This window comes from Lichenostomus cassidix, chromosome 10 (genome assembly GCF_008360975.1).
Source record: "Lichenostomus cassidix isolate B80296 chromosome 10, HeHo_3.0, whole genome shotgun sequence".
Classification (NCBI taxonomy): domain Eukaryota; kingdom Metazoa; phylum Chordata; class Aves; order Passeriformes; family Meliphagidae; genus Lichenostomus; species Lichenostomus cassidix.
Window position 1 is genome coordinate 17,398,871 of NC_139491.1, and position 22,614 is coordinate 17,421,484.

At 39.5% G+C, this 22,614-nt stretch overlaps 1 protein-coding gene across 2 annotated transcripts in view; it reads right to left on the bottom strand.

Moving 5' to 3' along the window:
- SCAPER (S-phase cyclin A associated protein in the ER) overlaps positions 1-22,614 on the bottom strand; it is a 135,630-nt gene that overhangs the window by 3,357 nt on the left and 109,659 nt on the right. For both annotated transcript variants that reach the window (XM_085070949.1, XM_085070948.1), the window contains exons 28-30: positions 19,622-19,859; positions 16,435-16,584; positions 1,260-1,451 (exon numbers count right to left, since the gene is read on the bottom strand). In XM_085070949.1, coding sequence (XP_084927075.1) covers positions 1,260-1,451; positions 16,435-16,584; positions 19,622-19,859 — 580 coding nt within the window. The remainder of the gene's footprint in view (positions 1-1,259; positions 1,452-16,434; positions 16,585-19,621; positions 19,860-22,614) is intronic.

The window sequence follows — 22,614 nt, forward strand, 5'->3', positions numbered from 1 at the left end:
AAAGCCTGCAGGAATTGTGTGTGGACTTGCCATCTGGGACATACCTCTAACTGCAAATCAAATTAGTAATGTTGACCCTTTTAAATATACTTACGCTTTACCATAGCTACTGGGGATTTTAATGCTTTTCTATCTCTTACAGAACAGAAATCAAGGTAAACAACCTTAATATAGGGAACACTCTCCATCACTCTCATGTTTTTTCACTGAAAAAAACCCAAACTAAACTTGCTGCACTTACTCAAAATCCTTTTTTTTTTCCCCACTGCAATTTCTACACTAAAATCTGTAGTTTCACTATGAGAAAATGAAAGAAGATGAATTACAGCTGTGTATTTAACCAGACATTCATTACTATATGGCTTTTTTTTAATACTAAATTAAAAGCAATTATTTTAGTATTAAAAGGAAAAAAAGTAGTTGCACTCAGAAGTTTGATGTTATGCAAAGACTTCTGGTAAATATTTAGTCCTTGTGCTTTCTCTCTCAAATGCATGTAGCCTGCTCTCGGACTAGCTGTAAAGCATTAGGGAAAAGATTTTGACTAACATTTCTTCATCAATAACAGTAACTTTCAGGTGACTGATACAGGGTTACAGACTCCTAAAAGGATATTATTTTTAATAGTCGTGTTTACAAAAACTGCATTTATTCACTGGAAACAGTCAATAAAATGCATGAAAACCATGAGGCATGCAAAAAATCTGATAGATAAAACAGCATATAAATTTAGACAAAGGGAAGAAAAATACTGCAAATCCTTATTTAAAACAGTATTTGTAATGACCTCGGTGGCTTACTGTCAAAAATAAAGATTGCAAGATTAGACTGGTAACATATGTTTTGCGTATTTTCTGCATAAAATATATACACTTACTCAGTTCTCTGTAAATCTATGGTACTCGGTATACAACTGTACATTTGTATGTAAACACATTAATATAGCAATTTCAGATATGCTATATGTGCAGGAATTTTTTAAAAAATAAATATTTTAAGATCCACATCAATTCTTCCCAGTACCTCCGGTAACTTTAATGCAAAGAGGATTCTGAGTGGACAGTGAGAACCTGAACTACTTGGTAACCTTTTAGTGCTCTAAGATGCCTCAAGTACAGGCAGAATCTGTGGTTTGAGAAGAGCTGCAGAGAATCTGAGAGTACTTTGCTGCTGTTTACTTGTTTTGTTGTAGTTAACGATCCCCACACAGAGCAAGGGCCGGCAGTGACCCTGTGCCTGCTGCAGCCCTGCAGTAGTACCTGGATGAAGGTGGCGAGTAAAACACAGCTCATCTCCTGCTCCAGGATGATCTTGTTCTGAGGGTTATTGTAACAAGCAGCTATTAGCGAAGGGAAGAGCACTTTGATTAAACGAGGATCACTGAAATACTGGAAAGGCAACTGGCATAGTTTTTGCAGCACCGTGGGGTGACGGCCAGATTGTACAATGATCTGAAAATACAAACATAACAAAATTAAATCACGTGATCTATCCGTTCTTCTCTTCCTCTTAACCACCAAGGGTGCTGAAGTCATGCTAAAAAAATGAGTGTGGATGAGGAGTAAGCACTAAAAATAAAGCCTACAACATTTAGTTCAAGTAACTTGTTTTTCAGCGTGCAAGTACTATTTTTATTGCGGAAGAATATAAAGCTCTGAAAGTTCTTTTTTCTGTATCGCCCAAAAAAGACAGCAAACAAGCAAGGGATTAATCTACAGATTACAATAACGTAGGTAATTTAATAGCTTAATTCAAAAGACAAATAATTATAGCGCAGGGACTATTGTAAGTTAGAGCTACGAAACACAAAACCCCAACGCCTGCCATTTAAACACACTAAGCATGGGGAAAAAAAATCCAAAACGAAATCACCAGGATTTTAAAAACCCTCCCAGAGCTCAACCATCCTTTCCTCGAGTGCTCGCTGGCAATTCGAGAGGACTGTGTTTCAGGGGAGATGGCTGCACGCATTCTCAGGCACCAGAAAGAAAAGGGGATTGTGAGCTGCCCAGCGAGGAGTTTCTGTAAGGAGAGACTCAGAGATCCTCCCATCTGTATTTCTTATCGCAGTTTCTATCAGCGCCATTGGCTCTAAAAGGAGAATTGTTTAGATAAATGGGACTGTTGTCATGAAGAAGGCTAAGTTTACAACTGTATACATCTGAAGAAATAAGGCAATGCTATCACTGGTCTCCTGCAAAGGAACCTTTCCAATTCATTTGATATTCTTATAAAATCTTCGCGATAAACTAAAAAATGCCCAAATCGGATCCGTTCCAAGCAACCTTGATTAAACAATTACAATATGAAAGAGCTGTTTGACCCAAAGTTGGCTTTTTGGCATAGGAGGAAGCTCCTATAAGGTTGGAACACTGTAAAACTGAGGGTCATGACTGTAAATTGTACTTGGAAAAACACAATTTTACAGGTACACACCCAGACAAGACTGCATTCAAATTAAAACCAGCAGGACAGAAAGAAGCAGTTGAGACTACAGGAACATAAATTACAGGGATTTACAAGTTCTCAAAGTACTTTTAACAATACCTTCAGAGCACACACTAAGTTGATAATGCAGTTCAGTTTAAAAACAAGATGAACAAAGTAATAGTTTGCATTTTTTTCAGTTCACCAGTCAAAAAAGCCATTGAAAATCTTTCAAAATACTGGTAGCAATCTCTTAATGCCCTTAAAGACAGGAGGAATTTTTAAAAGACAGCCAGAAAAGTGACAATTAAGCATACATTCAGACCCTGTTTTGAAGGAAATATCACTGAAGCATTTGGATGATTCTAAACTCTTAGCTCCTACCCTGTGAGCAAGAGATGCTCTCCAAGTTTGGGAATACTGCTGAAATTTTAAATTAACCAGAGTGGTTATTATACTATTCTATTTTTCTGTGGTAAATTCTACAACCAGGAAAGTATTTGAAGTCAACGCAATTGTACTAAAATAACTACAATTGGTATTTCTGATCCAGGACAGAACAAGAGAACTTGATTTCTTTTTAATGTCTACCACATCCTTGACAAACAGGCAGAGAGACACGGAAATTTTTGGGACTTTTCATTTTTTATTTCACAGTTCACTTCCTTTACCTGTCCTAAAAATGCCATGGATAGTTAGTGAGGTCTTGCCAAACTCACAGTGCAGATACCCAAATAGCTTCCACGGAATTATTATTTCATTATCTTTTCCTTTTCACCAGTTTTACTACTATGATGTTATCAACATTAAAGATAGGAAGGTATATATAGGGGCCACTGACTGTTTTAATCTGGTATTTATCACATGTGGAATCAATTTAATGATTTCAGCTCATTGTACTAATGCAGCTACTAAACCTGATACACTATATTATGTACTCTGAAGAAAAAAACCATGAGTCACCCCTTACTGGAAAAAACCCCAATCAAATAAACCTGCAGCAGAGCACATATTCCTTGTTCATTGTCAGCTGGCGGAGAAAGTGAAGCCCAGCACTTGACTGAGCTGATGAGAAAGAAAACAAATAAAATCCTTGCACTTCTCTTGATTTTTTTATTTTATTTTTTTTTAAGAGACACTTGGTTTAATAATTTCAGGGAGTTCTGCAGGTCTGGAATATGGAATACTCATCTTACAAAATGCTCTCATACAAGATACAAACTCCTTACTGAAATGCGGCTTGCCTCTCCTCCTGCCACATACCGAGATCCAGACACATTTACCTCGAATTAGCTTTTCTTGTTGCTCTCTCTCTAGCCAGAAAGTCAGATATGCCTGTCAAATGTAACAGGATCCTAATTAAATCACTGCATTTCTGTACAGCCAAGCATTCAAGCACCTGCTTAACTTCAGTTATGTGCCTACGTTCCATTAATATTTGCTTGTGGTTTTCTTTTCTGAACTGAGACCTATCAGATTAGTCCAAGCTACTACTTTTTTTTTTTTTTTTTATCCAGAGCAGGCAACTCACATGAATGTTTTCTGAATTTCCTTTTAAAATGTTGCTTATTCTCAAAATTTACAGATATTTACACAACTTTATTGGTTTTGCCTGTGCTTAGCTGGAATAAATTCCAGTTCAGCTTAGCTTATTTATGGCCCAACATGTGCTGAACGTTAGAACAATCCTCTGAAGGCCCAAACAATGCACAGGTAGGAGACACAGCAAATAGGCTTCTGAAATGGTATTTCATGATGAAACAGTGAAGTTTTCCTTTGTGCCACCAGCCAAATTCCAGGCCCTGATGCATTCTGAAGGTGGAGTCTCTGTGACGGAGCGTGGTGACAATTCAGGTTTAGCACACCAGAAAGCACTGGCTGACACTGCTCTCACTGCGAAAGCCTGCTGAGAAGGAGAGGCTGGAGCAATTTAAATCCTCACCTTTAGGACTACAACCTTGCCTGGTTGGTGTCTGTCTGAATCTCCAGGTCTCCCACACCACGCACACTGTGCCTGCTGCATCCACAGCCAACTGTCCGGCACCGTGAGTGATGTGGCGACCTGTGGGAACTTTTCACTGAGCAACACCTTTCAAGGCTGCCTATCAGTTATCTTCTGTCACTCCCACCAGTTTATAGCCTTCTCCAGGTCCTGCTAATTTGCCTAATCTCCAATAGCCAGCAGGTCAGGCTCTCTCCTCTGCCCTACCAGCAATCCATGCTCCTGTGTGACTCTTTGGGAAGTGCACTCTGCTCTCACAAGTGCACTAATCACCCCGATCCACTGCACTGGTATTTCTGAAGCTTATCACTTAGGAAAGCATGATTCATGACTTCTGAAGTCTCCGGATGGAATCCATGTTTCCATGTTTTCCTCACGTTTACTCGGGCCAATATTCACTATAAAGTGCATTGCTTGGCCACTTGCTGCAGTTCTTGCTGTGAAAGCCTGCAGCAGTATAAAAGTCAGTCTTTCAAAACAGACTCCAATGACAAAAGCCAGCAATATGCCACACAGCACTTGAGCAATAAAATAGGACAATCAATCAAAAAAATTAAAAGCTCCATGTGGTATGAAACAGTAATAAAGTTGTGAGGGGAACTCATCATTCCGCTGGGAGATAAGGCTTCCCCTGTCTCTTAGGTAGGGTGTCTGGCTATAGATCTGAGGCGACTGCTGAAGGATATTCCATCTTGGATACTCAGTTCTTCCCTGCATGCCCACCAGGACAGCTGCAGCAGCCTTCCTCTCCTGCCACTGCTTCCTGGCACCTTGCAAAGGAGAACTTACCAGGACTGAATGTCTTTTCTAGGGAACTAAGAGACCATATGAATCCAAAAAACTTGGGTACGATTTTCCTCTGGGTAGCAAAGGGGAATGTTGCAGCTCATTTAATTTTTCAGTGAGCTCCAAGAGCCCCAAAATAATGTTCTGATGGTGCTGCAGGAATCAGAATCATAAAAGTGAGGCTCCTTTCCTTCCTTGCAGAGAGATGACAAGTAGCACACACACGGGCAACCTTTGCCTGAGAACCAGCAAGGGAAAGACTTTTAGGTGAACATTCCTAATTCTATTTACATACACATATTTGTACTCCACTTACTGTTTCTCTGTATTCCTTTTATCAATGAAAACTAGCATTACTATGAAATAAACATGTATGTATTTTTGTCAAAGGAGGGTAATAAAATCCTCATAACTAGTAGTATCCAGAACTTTTGAATGGTACAGCAATGGTACAGAATGTCTCAGAATGTACATGTCAAATCAGATGTAAAACCCTACCAAGTCAGTGGTTAATTTTACAGAAAACTAAAATAAGAATCCTCTTGTCTTTGAAACTGTATTTTCAAAATCAGGTAACTAAGTGTACCAGCACCTTTAATAAAGAAGATTTTAATTGACAAAACTAAAATGTCAGTCAGAAAGTTGGAGAATGACTGTATGCAAAACACTGAACAAATATTAGTTACATTAAAGTGAATTGATAATTTATATATTCATATCATTCATATATTCATATGTTCTAAATAAACATGTATGTTAGTAATTTATCAAGAACTAGCAGCTCAGTTAAATTGCTCTATGAATATTTATTATGGAGTAGCATTTTTGGTGACAATCTGAGTTTCTTTTTCCAAGTTGTGACTGCACACATTTTACATCCATAAAGTCTTAAAAAAAGAGAAACTAACTGAATTTAAGACTCTGCTTGCAATCTTTCAAAGATTTAAAGAAAATTATGATCCCAGATTAGTTCTCAGTGGTTCTATGCACGTATGTTAAATATTGTCAGATATTTTATTACAAATAACAAAATAAATGGTTCAGTCTCAGACCAAGAACTTTTTCACTGCTTTTGTACTACACAAGGTTAGTCAAGGATTACTTCAGACTGGAAGTGCTGATTTTTAGAGCAATATTTAGTCTAGTTCTACTGGTGGATTTAGGTTTTCTTGCTTCACTTGGACATTTGCAGCTCTGTAAAGATACCATTCATGTCACTTATTTCTGTCAATATATACAATAAAACCACTGGAATTATATTTTAAAGAACCTAATTCATTTTCTATTCAGCTAAAAGAGAAAGCCAGCAGCAAACTTTTTGTCTGTGCAAGGGCAAAACAAAGAACTGAGAAGTGATCCACTGTGGGAAAAAACTTTGGGAGCAAATGCACAACTGGCACCAATGGCACTGGAGGGGCAAAGGCACCACACAGCAGAGCTGCAGGGACAGGGCATGGCCAAAGCACAAGGTGGAGACAACACCCAGCAACTGAGCTGCCACCAGAGCCCCTGGCAGTGCCTCCCCAGCAGCACAGGGATGCCTGCTTGGCACCTCCATGCCCAGGGAGGCAGTGGAAATTACAGATGCTTTCTGCAGCCCATCAGTTTCATTCATCCACAGAAGAAAGAGAAAATTGACAGCAGAGAAAGGAAAAAGATTGCCAGGGAGAGAACTGAAATCTGTAGGCACAAACCCAAATGTCAAGTGTTGAACAAAACCTTACAAGTCATCCAAGTGAACTGCTTTAGTGTGATTAACCCTGCATGACAATGTCATGTCTTAATATTCTGTATTCAGGCTGATGGTTTTTATTAAATTTGACTGAGTATTAGGAGTTGTAGCTCTTCTATCAAGTGAAAACTGAGACGAAGTTATACTAATGTGGATACAGGAAAATGCAGCTGGGAAGTTCAGGACTTCCTGAAGCAAAACCTTCTTTGGCTCTTGGAAAATAAAACCTGTCAGTGAAATGATGTGTTCCACAGGTACTTAGGAACAAATACAGTGCTTATCACCAGGAGATGAATTAACTTCCTAGAAAAACATCCTTCCCAACAGAATTTCCTTTCATTTTGATGGAATGAAGCATTAAAACGTGCCCCTGTATTTGCCTGTGCTCCTCTGCTATAATGTAGTTCACATTCAGATGCAATTTTCTTAGAACAACTCAGCCTAAAAATGTTAATGGTTCTCCAAGGGGCACTGCCTGCCTTCTCTGCTATCTCACATGACCTGCGGTTCCAAACTTCAACACAGCCATTATAAATGTTAGGATCTTAAAATGGTAGTTGGTAGGGGAACTACTAATGCTTCTTTTCCATGTATTTTATCATTTACATAAATGTCAATTCTAATTTGTGCTAACTACTAATAACTTCATTGAACAGGAACTGTGCATCTAATTCCTGTAACTACAGTATCCCATCAAACAGTTAAATCCCTTTGTTTGATGTCAGGTTATTTACAACTCTGTAAAAGAAATAAGTCTTTATATTAGTAGTCCAGAGTTTCTCTTCAAAGTTAGATCTGCATTATTTCTTTGCTTCTATATAAACAGATCTCATACTGCTAGTATTTAATCAGCAGAATATGTCACCACTTAGGCTCTTCTTCTGTTTTAAGGTCAAGCTCTTTTCTTTCCATTTTGCAAACTCCACTATTGGCAGAGCTCTGAGCAAAGAATGCTCTAAATTCCTCCTAGCATTTCTCAGGAATCAGAGCACTATTTCAATGCAAAAAGAACGTTCCAGAATGCTACATTCAAATTTAAAAATAAGAATTTTGTCTATTTGAAAAATTCCAGTGTTTATTTTCTTGGTGTCACGTGTAAACTTTCAGAGAGAAGATAAGGGAGTTCAGCAATAACATCAGTCTTCCTATAAACCACATTCTAAGCATTGTCCTTTTAGAGCTCTTTGGTTTAAGCAGATTCAGGAGTGCTCTGTGTATACATCACAGAAAAAAAAATTATCTCATCAGTTTTTGTGTAATCATTCTGAAACATATGAACATTTAGGACAGGATGAGGGCAACTACCATCACAGTGATGCACTGAAAATGTAAAAATGTTTATCAAAAGTGATGCTAGTGGAAAATCTAGGAAAAAAGAAGTTCTTTATACCAAGCTTTTGAAAAAGTGCAGCCCAAAATGACAAGTAACAAGTCACCTTAGTTGTAAGACAACAAATGAAGTATATATAAGATTAAATTCAGCAATAAATAAATAATGTTAAACAGATATTGTAAAAGATAAACTTCATTACAATATGATGAAAGGAAAATGGAAACAATTCTAATATGCATTGAGGTTACTTGTTAATTTAATACATGTCCAGGCTACAGGATAAAATAGTAATCTAATATCTGACCTAGAAAAAGGTATTAAGGAATAGCCTAACTTCAGAATTGATAGCATTTCAGTATTTATTAACATGAAAATAAACCTTTAAATGTGAGGTTGCTCTCATGCTTTATGTTAATCACATACATAAGGACATTGTTAAACTGAAGGGTATCACTGCTTTCTAGAAAATTCTAAGCTTCATTGTTTCTACAACTATGTAACAGACTATTCATATGTTTAAGTGTTGGCGTCATAATTTTTAATCAGAAAATATTATTATACATCAAACATATGAGAAATAGATATATTCTAGCAGATAAAATAAAAAACCCATCATGACACATGTGAAATCCTCAGGTATTGTTCTGTGCCCTGAAGTGACCAGAATTAGCCTCTGCAGCCATGCAGTTTTTGAAAAATTATCTTCACACTTAGATAACTTCAACTTTGATGATGAACTGCTTATAAATTTAAGTTGCTGCTTTGGGCAGGATTTTCCAGTCATTTCCACAGAATGAAACCCAACTGATCTGAATGAAGATGATTTAAAGGGTAGAGAAGAAACAGGACCAGTCAACAGAAGTTTAAGCAGACTATTGGCTGAGGTTTCTGCCAGCATCCTTGGAAACAGAGCTAGTTTGGGTCAAAATCCCCAGAAGGTGTGAATTATTCAAACATTACAATCTACAACACATAAAATCTTTTTGAGTGTCTCAGAGCATTTTCTCTCTTCAAAAGTGAACGTTTTCTGTCACACTCTGAAACCCTACTCACAAGTAAGCCATACAGTCTTGGAATTATTATTCCTAGCACGTTTGGTCTTACGGCTTCCACAAGAAATGTAAAGGGTTTGTCAAAGTATCTAATCATCAACTAAAAAGCTTGTGAAACACTGAGCCACTGGACATATTACAGAGCTGGCTGAGACAAAGCTTCAAACAGAGAACAAGAAAATGGGCTTTTCTGCCACAAAAAATGAGCTACAATTTACCCTTCACAAAGGGGAGAGGAAGACGAGCAACATTTTCCATAGTACTCCATCAATGCATTTTGTTCTTTATGTTTCAGTATCGCTTCAATCAAGTGTGACTTGAGCTGAACATGACACAACGTGTTTGGGAGACTTCTCTGGGCCTCTTGCAGGCTCCAACCCTCAGAGCAGCATCCAAGGGCTCCGAAGAACTGTCAACTGCTGGGAACACAGAGCAGGCCGACGTTCCCTCTGCATGGGGCTGGCCACGTCGGGGACAGCCACGGCTGCTCTGCAGAGCCTTGGAAAACTGAGAGTTTATGGCAGAAGCACAGGGAGTTCCCTCACACATGAGGCGAGACAGACAATAGCTCACAAGGCTGATTAAATATTTGCAGGCTTCAGACTTTGTTTTAAGTTTCTGTGTGAAAAGCAGTTCCCATGCAAAGGGGCGAACACCAGGCTGGGTGGGAGAGGCAGGAGGACGGCGGCATTGCGCAAGCTGCTGCCTCCATCCGCAGCGCCAAACCCAGGGCGGCCCGGGCCCAGGTCTGAGCTGGGAACAAACTGCTCATTAAGCAGGATTATGCCAAACTCTGGGGTGGTTTTTTGATGTGGACGAAGTTCCACTGGGGATTAAGCTGAGACCACCAAACTCCTTTTATCCTGACCCAGGAGTAAGATTAGAACGTCGCTCTCCGGAGGCGGCATTAGCCGACTGCTCCCTCTCCTCCTCTCCAAGCCTCAGTTATGGACTGCATTCTGAGGTTGTTGAAAGTATTGGCTTTTATGACATTGGGAGATAACTTTATTCTTTTGTGTTTACAGTTTGAGAGGAAGACAGTAAGATAAATCCAAATGCATTAATTACTCACACTAATTCCTAGACACTCTCTCTTCTCATCCCTACAGGAATCAGCCAGCCATCATGAACTGAAACAATACACTTTATTTCATGCTATGTGTTTGCTCATATTAAATTACCTTCCCCACATCCTCTCAAAAAACTGAAAAAAAATCCAGGACACATTCTGGAATGTTAGAAATACAATTAAGATGTGACACATGAAATGTGCAGTCCCAAATGCCTCTGACATATTTGATTTGCTTTGTCACAGATCATCCTGAAAAAGAAAAAGTTCACCAGGAAGCTCAAACAACAACAAAGGTGTCTGACAAATTACCTAAAAGGCATCCCCACTTTTCCCTGACTGCCCAGACAGGAATGCCATCTTTCCTGAAGACATTGGTTCACTTAAGTGAATTTATGTGGTCTAAGGATGTGAGGCTGCGAGAGCCAAAGCATACATTACAGAGCTGGCTTAATGTACTCCGCTTTAACTCGGGCAGTTTAATCCTGAGGGGATTTTCGTTCACAAACTGAAGTGCTTCTAAATGGGAGTCAAGACTACAACTTCACATGAATCACTCACTTGCCAAAATCAGCTATTCCACAAAATTTACCAGGCATATTTTTTGTTCAAACTTATAAAGCTTTAAAATGTCAAGGTGTGGGTTCTCTTTTTTAAAGGTTTAAAGAAATAAACCCACAACCTCAACATGAAATCAATCCTCCTAAAAATCCCTCTCTGAGAAGAAAGTAACAAAATCAGAATTAAGTAATTTCAGATACTATTTACTTACAGATAGGGATGTTAACTGCATGGTAACTACCAATTCCCACATCTTTACTCTTGTGCTGTATTTTCATAAACTCCACGTACCAGATTAAAATTGTTCCAGTCCCTCTGCAGCCCCAAAAGGAACATAAAATATGAAAGTTTAATGATGGCCTCTAGTAAACAACCATATGGAAACTCTACATGATATTTTCCTAACTTCCAAGTTTTCCTGCAGACTCCTGATTTTCACAATTTTTCCATTTTAGAAGTATTTTTCTTCCTTCCCGCTAACACTAGAGGAAACTGGCCACATACTGAAAGTCAATTTGCACTAACTCTGTCAAAAGCACAAAATAATTTCCCTACAGAAGGTCACTTTTAATCGAAAGTCACTTTGTGAGTGTCCCTTGCAGCCCAGCAGTACTTGTAACCACAGCTAGGAAGTGTCATATACAGATATATGTTTGAGATACACACTGTGGGACAAAGCTTCCTGCTACTTTATGACACAAGTAAGACTTACCACACAAAAAAATGCTTAAAAGAAAATATGACTACAAGCCAATCATTTAACAAAAAAGGGAAAAGAACTTTGAGATGAAGCCTTTCTTGGGGGCTAACTTCCATGCTTTGGGTGATGCAAGTGAGTCCTAAATTTCAAGATCCTTTCAGAACTGTGCCTGGCATACAATATTTCAATTTCTTTACACCTTGTATTTTTACCTGTGATACTACTGTGTGATGATTTAAGTATTTAACATGGGAAAATTCCTCTCCCAAAATATCCTGTAATCTTACTGCTCCTTTTCCCTTTACCTGGAGCTATCTGGGATGCCTGAAACATGTTTGGCAATAAATTTCCCACATCTATATAACACGGAGAAATTTCTAGCAGGTGACCAATACTATTAAATCTAATTCCATTCCTCTATTTTCAACACATGGATTATCTGATATTAACATTTCAATTATTTATGAGTTTATAATAACATACCCTTGCTATGGACACAAATGTCTGGGGATAGAAGGTTTGGAGGCACAGAGAAATAAGTTAAGACTCATGCAACTGGAAGACTTTGGGGAATGAAAGCCCTTCTTCAAGGACACATAGTGTGTTAGTGTGTGCAAATTTAAAAACAAATTTCTGAGACCACCTTTTACTTCTAATCTAAAAGCCCTAACTTTTATAACAAAGTTCTGAAAAGCAGCACACACTTTTTCCTAATCCTTTTAGCAGAGAGATTTTGTTTTGATATCTAGTAATAGTATCTTCTAAAAGCATACAGTTCTTACCTTACAAATCCTTAAAGTTAGTGGGATTCTTCTAGAGCACTCTAAAAATACAGTGTGTACCAAAGACTGTGAGAACAAAAGCTATTTTTATTTAAATAAAGGCACAGCAATGCAAATAAACAATGCAACTTTTTCTGCAGCCTGTCAGCAAGATTCTGAGTCTGAGGATCTGATTTGTGAGGACTTTTCAGATGAAAAATATTCCCTAACTGCAATGAATATGGAAAGATTTCTATTCCCAATACAGCAATTTGAAAGAAGCCAAATCATCTGTCATTCCTGTTAATTTAATTACAGGACCACATTCAATTATCCAATATAATATGCAAATAAGGTGAGTTGACAGCACATGCTAATTATATTCATTATACTAATTAAATCAAACAATGAAAGGGAATAAAACTGTAATGAAATAGAAGGATACGTTTAATTAACATGAACAGTTTAATTAGAAACTGTAATTCTACAGTCTGATATAGTAGGGTTGCCTATTGAAAGATTGGACATTATTTTTATTACGCCGTTCAGCTCTACATGTCTATCCTTGGTATCATGGGACCTGTTTTTGTATGGCAGCAGATTAAATGGTGGCCAGAAAAAGAGAATCCCTCTTCCCTGCTCATACTTCCCGAGGAGCAGATGCCTAATAAAGCTGAGCTCGTCTGTGAAGCAGGGGCTGTCTGGCTCTGTAGTAAACACAAGTTCACGTGCCGATACAAAACAGACAGGGCAGCTCAGGCCTCACTGCTGGCCTTGGAGCATTTCAAATATTAAAGAAACACTCCTTGCCTTTTGAAATTTTCAGTTTCGTAACTGATTTATTTCTTCAGTGACAGCAGCTGCCCTGGAAAAGCTTTATGAATGTTAAAACAAAATAGGAAAGAAGGAAAGGAATATTACTAATATATTATATGTGGGCAGAGTCAGCAAAATCACAGTCTTTTTAAAATAAACAGAGCAAGCACTATCAAAACACTCAGGAATGTGTTCCTTAGGAATCCATTGTCCTCACTGCTCCTCGACAGAATCACTTGGGCCTGGACCAAGAGGCAGGCGTGGTGGAAACACCAAGTGGGAGCCCAGGCAGTGCTGGACCCACCGAGAGGAGAGGCCCCTCTGCTGCAGGGCTCCTGGAAGCTGCGGGGAAATCTGAATCGCGAAGCTATGCAAGAGAAAAACACTTTCCTTTTTAATTTGCTACTCAACTAAATATGAAGACTTTAACAGACAGTGTAATAAATGAAGACAAACCTGTATTATATTAAATGACTGGCATATGATGCTCTTGGAAGATTTTATTCTATGAACGTGAAATATTTAGGAAATTGCCCTCATGATTTTGACTGCATTGTGGTAATAGTTCACTTACTTAAATCACAGTACTACTACAGAAGGTCACTGGTGAGGTTGACAGGCTGTAAAATTTCCTTTTTAGAAATCTGTGTGTTCTTTAAACTGGGGAACTGCTTTAATTTTTTTTTTAATAATTAATACCTTTTTTCCTTATTCCAGTATGCTGCTTTGGATATTTATCTGTTGATGTGGATAGACAAAGGGACCACAAAAAGGGACACTGAAAACTCCAAACAACTGTTTGTCATTTTTTGTTTTGAGTATTGAAAGGAATGAAAAACATACCTCAGTTTGTAATAAGAAATACAAATTTAGAGAGGAAAAGACTTTAAGCTACAAACATTTCCAAACAAATGTACATTTGACTGCAAGAAGAACCTGAATCAGCCTTGAAATACGTCAGTTACTGACTCAGTTGAAGTTGGTTGAAATACTAAATAGAGCTATCTGGCTTTACAAAAATTTGTTTTCATAGCTCAAGTCTAGTGTTTCTATTTTTATTACACTGTACTTGCCAGGACTTCAAGCCTACTATTTGAAAACTTGCACTGTGAGACCAATTTTTTATTTTTAGTAGGACTCCCCAGATGATCAACAACGAAAGAAAAAATTGGAAGCTCTTAACATAATAAAAAATTAAACCATAACTGAATGAATAGAAAGCACTTCCCTCTTCATGAAAGGCAGCCTGTCTTTGTGGAAGTCACAACACCAAGAGCACCTTAAAATAATGGCTGTAAGCAAGTCATACTGCTTTGCCTGCTAGTAAAAGAAAAATTACTTCCTTTCACTAAAAAAACTTCCCTGTATTTTTCAAGTACCTGACCAAGGAAAGCTTCAGTTTTCCAAAATGCATTTTTTAAACAAAAAAAGCCAATCAAAAATGCCTCTTCTTCAGTTAAAAACTTATTAATGAGGAATATTAGAAATTACATAAAAAGTTAAGCATCATGATATCTGAGATAGTACCTGCAAAGCAAACCACCCTAAAAGACAGCTTTTAGGGTATGAAAAGTACTGACACACCATGGCTGCCTGGTTGAAGCCCTAAACGTGACCCTGAGAGCTGCAGAAGCCTCTCACCTTCAGCCCCAAGAGCACATGCTGAAGCCTCCAGGACCCTGCCAAATGCCCAGCTGGGAAGCACAGCCCCACACAAAGGCTCCCCCTCAGTGTCCTGGTGGCCCATGGAGCCCCACAGCCCCAGCAGCTGCTGCTAGGGCCTGATGTCTGCTTGGCACAGACAGACCTTCCCCAGGCACAGACAGCACTGCAGGCTGGCTCTGCTGCAGGAAAACCCTCTGCTGCACTGCTCCTGGCACAACTGCAGTGGTGAGTCCTCCATGCAATGATTCACATCTGTTTGTACTTGTGTGCCAGTAAAGAAATTTTTAAACTGCAGAGAGGAGACAACATGGCTTGCTGGCACTTCTGGGAGCAGCACGACCTGTTGGGCAGCAGGGGCACTCAAAATGGCAGCAACATCACCCAGGGGTTAAAAGTGACCATGCTGAAATGTTGCCAACAGGCAGCTCCAGATCCTGAGTGGGATTTGGTCACACAGGGAAGGCAGGCTGCAGGATCCTCCCTCCAGCTGTGGCCAGTGCCACAGAAACATCACTGTGTAATTATATAATACTTGTGACAGCATTGTCAGCTGTTCCAATGTTCCAGCTATAGTCAGTAATTGTAAGAATGTTATCAAGCAGCTTTTCTCTAAACCTTCACTGACAAGTTGTAACACTTCCTGCTCATCAGCTGAACTGAGGGCACTGAGCTCCTCATCCTGAACCCTTATCCCAAAAGCTGAGCAAGCCAGGGAACCAGGTGGTAAAAGCAAAGAGAGAAAACACAGCAACTTCACAAAATGCAGCATTCAACTGAATCATACCCAACATGTGGGCACCATAATGCAGAACCTACACATTCAGTCAGGTTCACATATTCGAAGAGCCAGAGCCAACCCCTGCCCTGCCCAGTACACCCTGAGATGTTACACACAAGCTGAGGAAACCAGGGGATTTTAATGACTAATATATTTGAAATCTTTTTTGAGTTTTGTGTCTGTGTTATTTTATAAGCCAGTAAGAGAGGTCACAGAGTCCAGTGGCAAAAGCGGTCAACAATCAAGGAAGTTAAAGGGGAATTTCCACTGTTTGCTGGACAGGGCATTTGGTTTATTACTAAAAAGATTCATGGAGAAGAATGGATTAAACTTAAATGAGCACTCTGGCAAGCAGGGAGATAGCTACATTGGCATCCAAGGACAAATCTTCATGGGAGAGTAGCTTAGCTGGCTTTAAAAAGGTTTAACTTGGGTAACACAACCATCATCAAGCTGACACAAAGCTAACTTAGAAATAAAAATATCTGTTGCTAAGTGTACCTTGGCAGGGAGCATGAGTAGTTAAAATCAATGCAATGGCAGCGTAAGAACATGGAGTTTGCTTATGGATACACAAAATTAATGTCTTTGTCTCAAGACAGAACTTTAATTTCTCTTTACAAACACATCCGTTTGTGCTCACAGGAATCCCAAGTGCTTCAAAACCAATGCTGAGGGGATTAGTTTTCTGGAGGGATCTATGACTAAATGTGCCCTTGATAACTTCTGATCCCATTTTCCATTTGCCTTACCTGGTTATCTGTGTTGTTTACAGTGAAATAGCCCACACAAATAATGACTTCGTGTAGCAATCCTTCACAGGTATGCTGGGAGCAGTACCACAGCAGGGAGCTGATAATGTGCCTGAAGGCCAGGGACAGTCCTTCAGCTCCCACAATCGACTGCAAAAAGGCCAAGAAACACACATTACACTCTAGCAGTATGTTCTAGAAATTGAGTGAATTGCATGCACATCTATTACATCCTTCTGGGGTTTTTTTTGTAAAATGCAGGCTATGTTCTTTGTTGTGAAAGACCAGAATCAGATCTCTTTTTTCAGTTGCTTATCCTTTACAACTGGAATAAAACATTAAAAGCCACAGGAGCAAGAATAAATTCAAATTTTCAAGGGACACAGGAAAAATGGGATTCTGCTTTTTTGGCATTCAGTGTAGCATTAGGTTGACCATTTAATTTGATACACATTACATGATCCAGGAAAACTTAATAACATTTCCTAGGAATAAGCAAAACAAACCAAACCATCTTCATTTCTGCAACAGAGTAAAATGCATTTCTCATTAATAACTCACGCTGTGAATGGAATACAATGATTAATAACAAATAATGACTTTTCAAACATTAAAAAAAGTTAGAAACATCCAAAAGAAGAGAACACTCAGCTGCAAAGCTTCTTGGGATGTTTTTTAAAAGTAGGCAAATTGCTGTAACGTGGAGATTCAGAATTAGATTTTATCTGTGCAGCCTACAGCCTCTATTTAATAAACATGTCAAGCAGACAGAGCGACACAGGGTCAAAGGGGAAGACTAAAACACAAGGAATGAGCATGACAGTCTCCTAACTCTAACGAAACAGCAATGCAGGCCTGAGAAAATCTTTTTCATTTCAGAGTTTTCTTTATTTTCTACCTTGTACCCTGTGCTAAGTACATGTACATAAATCCCACGCTGTGGCATAGTTTAGTCTTACTGAACTCAGAATATACCCAGCAAAAGCAGAATCCTTGACAATGAAAGCAGGCTCAGCTGTGGATACTTCCGATCTTGAACTTCAAGCATTGTGGTAAGTCAGTATATTTTCAAAATTTAGTGCCCAATACAGCCACCATTTACTGCTTTATGTCATGTAAATGCCATGTTCTCAGGTCCACCCTTATTTAATTAGTGCTGTCCATGCATGCTGTGACCCAGCACTCTGGGTTTAACCTTCCCTGATAACAACAGGTCAAAGGGCACCTGAGTTTGTGTATAAAAGTTAAACTAATTTTTCAAGGAAACTATGCTTCCTTTTTAGCCAGAATTAATATCAGCTCAGGACCCTGTGCTGTTTCTCACTACCATCCTTCAATTGTTTAGACTGTCAAATTAAATGAAACATATACCCATGAGCCATCTGTGCTAATACAAACTTGAGAATACCAGACCTCTTCTGTTAATCAGAACCCCCTATTCTATAGTCCTACTAATTTGTGATAAAACTGTGCCTTAGAGATAATGATCACACAGTACATAAACGAGACTTTTCCCTCTGCTGTCTGCCAGCCTGCTATGGCCCACAGGTCAGAATGTCCAGCAAACTGCCTCAGGTGTGTGTTATTTTTAACATTACAGAAACAAATCACATTGATGCACTGAAAGGCAGAGCTGCTGAGGCTACCCCAGGGTGCCTGTCTGTCACAAACACCACCATGCCTACAATTCAGCAAACAGCTGAGTGGAGACCTCCTGAGCAGAGCCCTGTGTCCATGAACTGAGGGAACTAATTCCCACTGGTGGGGTTTTGGCCACCCTTCATGCAATAATTACTAACTTGCACCATTTTAGGCAGAGCAAACTATCGCAGATCCACGGGATTTGGAAGTTGATGCTGATGGTTTGTTATAAATGCCGAGATATAATGGTGTTGGTAGAGGGATAAATACAGACAGACTAAGCAGAAAATAGTGTTTTAAAAATGAATACTAGTTTCCTGGGCTATCAGGGAGCAGCTCTCCAGGCAGTGTGAATTGCTACAGCTCCCCTGCAAGCTGTACTTGTCCCAGTTCAAGCCTGACTCTGGCATACACCTGTAATACCTCCAGCATCATAGAAACAGCCAGGCTCAAACCAGAAGGTACTGAACGAGGTGTAGGAGAGAACTTCTTTGATTTACAGAAAGAAATGGGACTCAGTAGTGTGTGCAATGGAACTCCAGTAAATATCCTGCTTCTGTCCCTGTGAAGAAACCCCAACTGGACTGGATCCTGCAGCTGCAGCCACACAGATGAACACTGCTGCACACACAAGATCTGCTGCTGTTGTTACAGATTAGCACCAAATGTACTGAAAATCCAAGGCAAGAAACACAAAATGAAGGAGCCACACTAAATTCTTCACTCGTGAAAAACTCTCACTGAGTTTAATATATTTCAGATGAAGAGTGTGGTACAACATATGCAAATTACACATTGAATGAAAAAGAAACCTCTTCTGTTGAATTGTGTAAGATTGATGCTGCTAAATGTGTTTTCAAAGCAATGCTTTCTGACAGGTGTTTTATATTAACAATACAACTTCACCAATTTACCTGAGAAATATACCAGCATTTCAATGGCAAAATGATTCATTTACACTTGAACTCTGTTCACAGACAGAGGTAAGTAGTCCTTTTCAGGACTCAAAATGCAGTATTTTGGACTTGTTTCTTAAAAAGAAGTTACATTTCTAATTCTTGGTCAACAAAATTTTACTTGGGTAAAAAAAATGGTATCAAGTGATTATCAGTTTCAGCTGCAGAATCTTAAGGCAAGTGGCCCCTGAAAGCACTGGAAAATGTAAAATGTGGTTATAATACAAGAAAATCCTGTCACATAACAAAAATTGTTATTTTGTGCTTTTGACCAAGATTTTTCTTTTTTCATTTTTCGGCCTTAATAAATATAAAAAGTATTATGCCAGAAACAATTAAAAAAGAAGTTAGAAGATGTAATAGATTTGATTCAGCATTTAATGTATTCTAAATTTTCACTTCTTAGTTAAATTCTTCAGACACAGCTATATGGCAGATGTAACAGCAGTTACAGATTTTACGCAAGAAACCTAAGCATTTAATCCTGAAAGTTCCTTCCATAACTAAGATCTTAACGACAAAACTTAGTGCAAAGATATAATCAACAATCAACATTTTCCCACTAAGAAAAGTTGTAAAACACGTGTTACCTGGAAGGCAGGCAGGTCGAGAACAGCGAAACTGTTGAAGAAACGTAAACTCTGAATGGCAACCTGGACTGTGTTGGCAGCATAGCTGTCTTTAGGGCTGGCTGTGTTTGGGTCTGAGATGGTGCCGTGGAACAGAACACAGTACAGCATATGCAGGACTCCAACCAGATCCGTTGCCTGAAGAGCTGCTGTTAGTCCTGTGGGGTCCTGACGAGTGGTGTCAAATATGTTCCACGATCTGCCAAGGAAACATTGAGCCGGCTGAGAGGGGAGCAGCGCTCGGTGGGAACGCTCGCCCTGAGGCAGCAACCAGTGAGCCAAATGTTAGAGAAACAGTGAGCTGGGGACAAGGAAAAACCTGATGCCTACTGTGCCAAGAAAGCACAGCATTTCCAAAAAGTACTTTCAATAATTAGGGCACCGGCTCACGCTCCCTTTAATTGCAGTGCAGCTGTATCATTCAGGATCTTGCTTCACATCCTGGTTCCTGTGCTCCTGATACCAGCGGGAAGGCTGGGGGCACTTTGGGAGCATGCAGAGGCTCCATGCAAGCCTTCTCTCAGGTCAGCAGCCTGCTCTCACCTTTCCTGCTTGCAATAGCAGCCAGCAGCAGTGGGAGAACTCCCTGGAGCCGCTCCTGCCACAGTGATGGGCTGCAGGCACAGGAACAAACTGCCTACCTAAGTAGCAAAAGAAGTTACTGGGAACAGATGATCTTAATCAAATGGTTCTGCAGGAATGTAAGAATGTAAGAAGTGGTTGAGCAGTAGGAAAACACACTACATCTTATTTCACTCAGATGCTGTCAAGGGAGACTGCAGTAGGGCAGCAAAGCAAAGGAAGTACGAAACCAGCACAGCTTGTGCACATGGGAACTGCACTTCTTTGCCATCTTTTGGGAATGCACATGAAAGCATGGAGAAGCTTTCTGGCTATCTAGGATATTGGCACAGACAGGCAAATAACTCAGGATACCCTTTCCATTCTCACATCCAGACTTTCAAAAACACTTAACATAATCCCTCCATGATTTGTACTACTCATGTTTTTTCACATTATTAATAATCCAGAAGATGATGCAGGACAACAACTACTAAGGAAGACTCAGATTATCACTACTCTAAATAATGTGTGAAGGGTAGGCAAGTACAAAGTCAAGCCCCAACATAATTCAGCAAGTTTTATATTCTCTGAGTTCCAATTCAAACCCATCCACATAAATTACCTGAATTTCATTTTGGAAATACATCTGGTCAATACTGGTAATTGAAGGAAACACTAAAATACAGTAGCAATGAAAATATGCTACATCAAGGTCTGTTTTTTACCTTATCTACCATATTTCAAAAAAAAAACCAAAAAAGAAAAAAGGAAGGAAGTGTCAATATCAAAATAGACTACAAAGAATGAGTGTATGTATTATTCTGTTTTATAATTAAAGGAAAATATGATAGGTGATATGAGAAAACGTTATAAAAGGACAACTTAAAGGAGGGTATTTTTCCCTTTTATAACTTCTAAAGGCAAAGGAAATGTGAGTGAAAGCCAGAACCATTTTCTAAAATAATACATAAGTTTGAAGACCTCAGTTTAAGACAGCAAAGACCAGACACTCAGAGAGCTCAGAATATTCCTGTTGAGCAGAATCAGTAAGGCGTTTTCCCCTGACTAAACAGCCCTCAACAACCTCTATCTGCATCAGGAGCACCTTGCACCCCTCTGTCAGAAGCACTGGCTCCAGTGACATTTCCAACACAGATCCTAGGCAGGCTGATTAATCTGCTTTTTACAATTACAGACAGATGTCTTCAATGGAGAAACTAAACCATGAGCTCAGCAACTACCAAGTTTTGGCAATCAACATCTCATTCTGTCATTTTCACTTTGTCTAGTGAAGCAAATACAGCAGGTAAGAAAACTCCACCTCACCCAAGCTAATGTCTGCCCATGAGAATTTCTGTTTATTAACAGCACTCCATCTCTTCCTCGGACCAAAGGGAGAGAAACAGGCAGAACAGGATAATGAACCTGCATTCCCCATGTCCCAGAGGAGCCCTGAGCTCAGGTGAGTAGGACAGGACAGTATCTGGGCTCTACTGCCACCCACCTGCTTCCACCACTGTCCCCTCAGATCTCTACCTTTACAGACCAGTTCTTCAGATAATGTGAAGAGTGACCTCGTCTAAAATGATCATTTATGAGTACCATTGCTGAGTTATTTCTATTTACAGTGAATATTCAATTCTACTGAAAAAGCTATTCAGTACTGTACTCTGCTGCTACCTCCAGGATCAATGTCCCAGTCCTACTTCAGGGGTACCTCCAGGCTGCATAAGGAGTTCACAGGTCTCTGAGAGAAGAATCAGATCTTCAGTAAAACACAATAAGAACAAGAACAACATTGTTCTGTCTGTTTCCCTTAAGACCCTAAGATTTACTCCATAAAGAATACAAAGTGGAAAAAATACTAGAGTTCTAAATGTGTTTGGGTGGGGCTACGCTGCACAACAATTTATGGCATGGCTTTCCTTTCCCTATGCCTGGAATCCATGCCCCAAATCTTCATTTTGAAGCCCTGTGGTCTTTAAGTGAGTGTGTGAATGGAGTCAGCAGAGACACTTCCTGCACCATCACCTGGCTGTGCCAGCTGTGCCTTTAGGCAGATTCTTGCTGCAAAGTTCCAAGTCCTGTTGGCACATCAGCCTGGCTGCAAGGGAGGCACAAGCCTCCTCTCACATGGCTGTGAGAGGAGGGAGAGCTAACAGCTCTGAGACCACCATGAGCTTAGCTTTGCTCTGTGTGTCTCTGGACTCCCTGGTATTCCTCACTTCAAAATGCCTTCTGATGTCCAAGGATTTATTTTGCAGGATGCAGTAGCCAAAATGTGCTAACCATCACTTAGCTACAGTCGACTAACTAGAATGTTTATTGCCACAGGATCACATGAGAGCACAGCTCCTTCTGCCAACTAGTATTTCCTTATTTCAATCTTA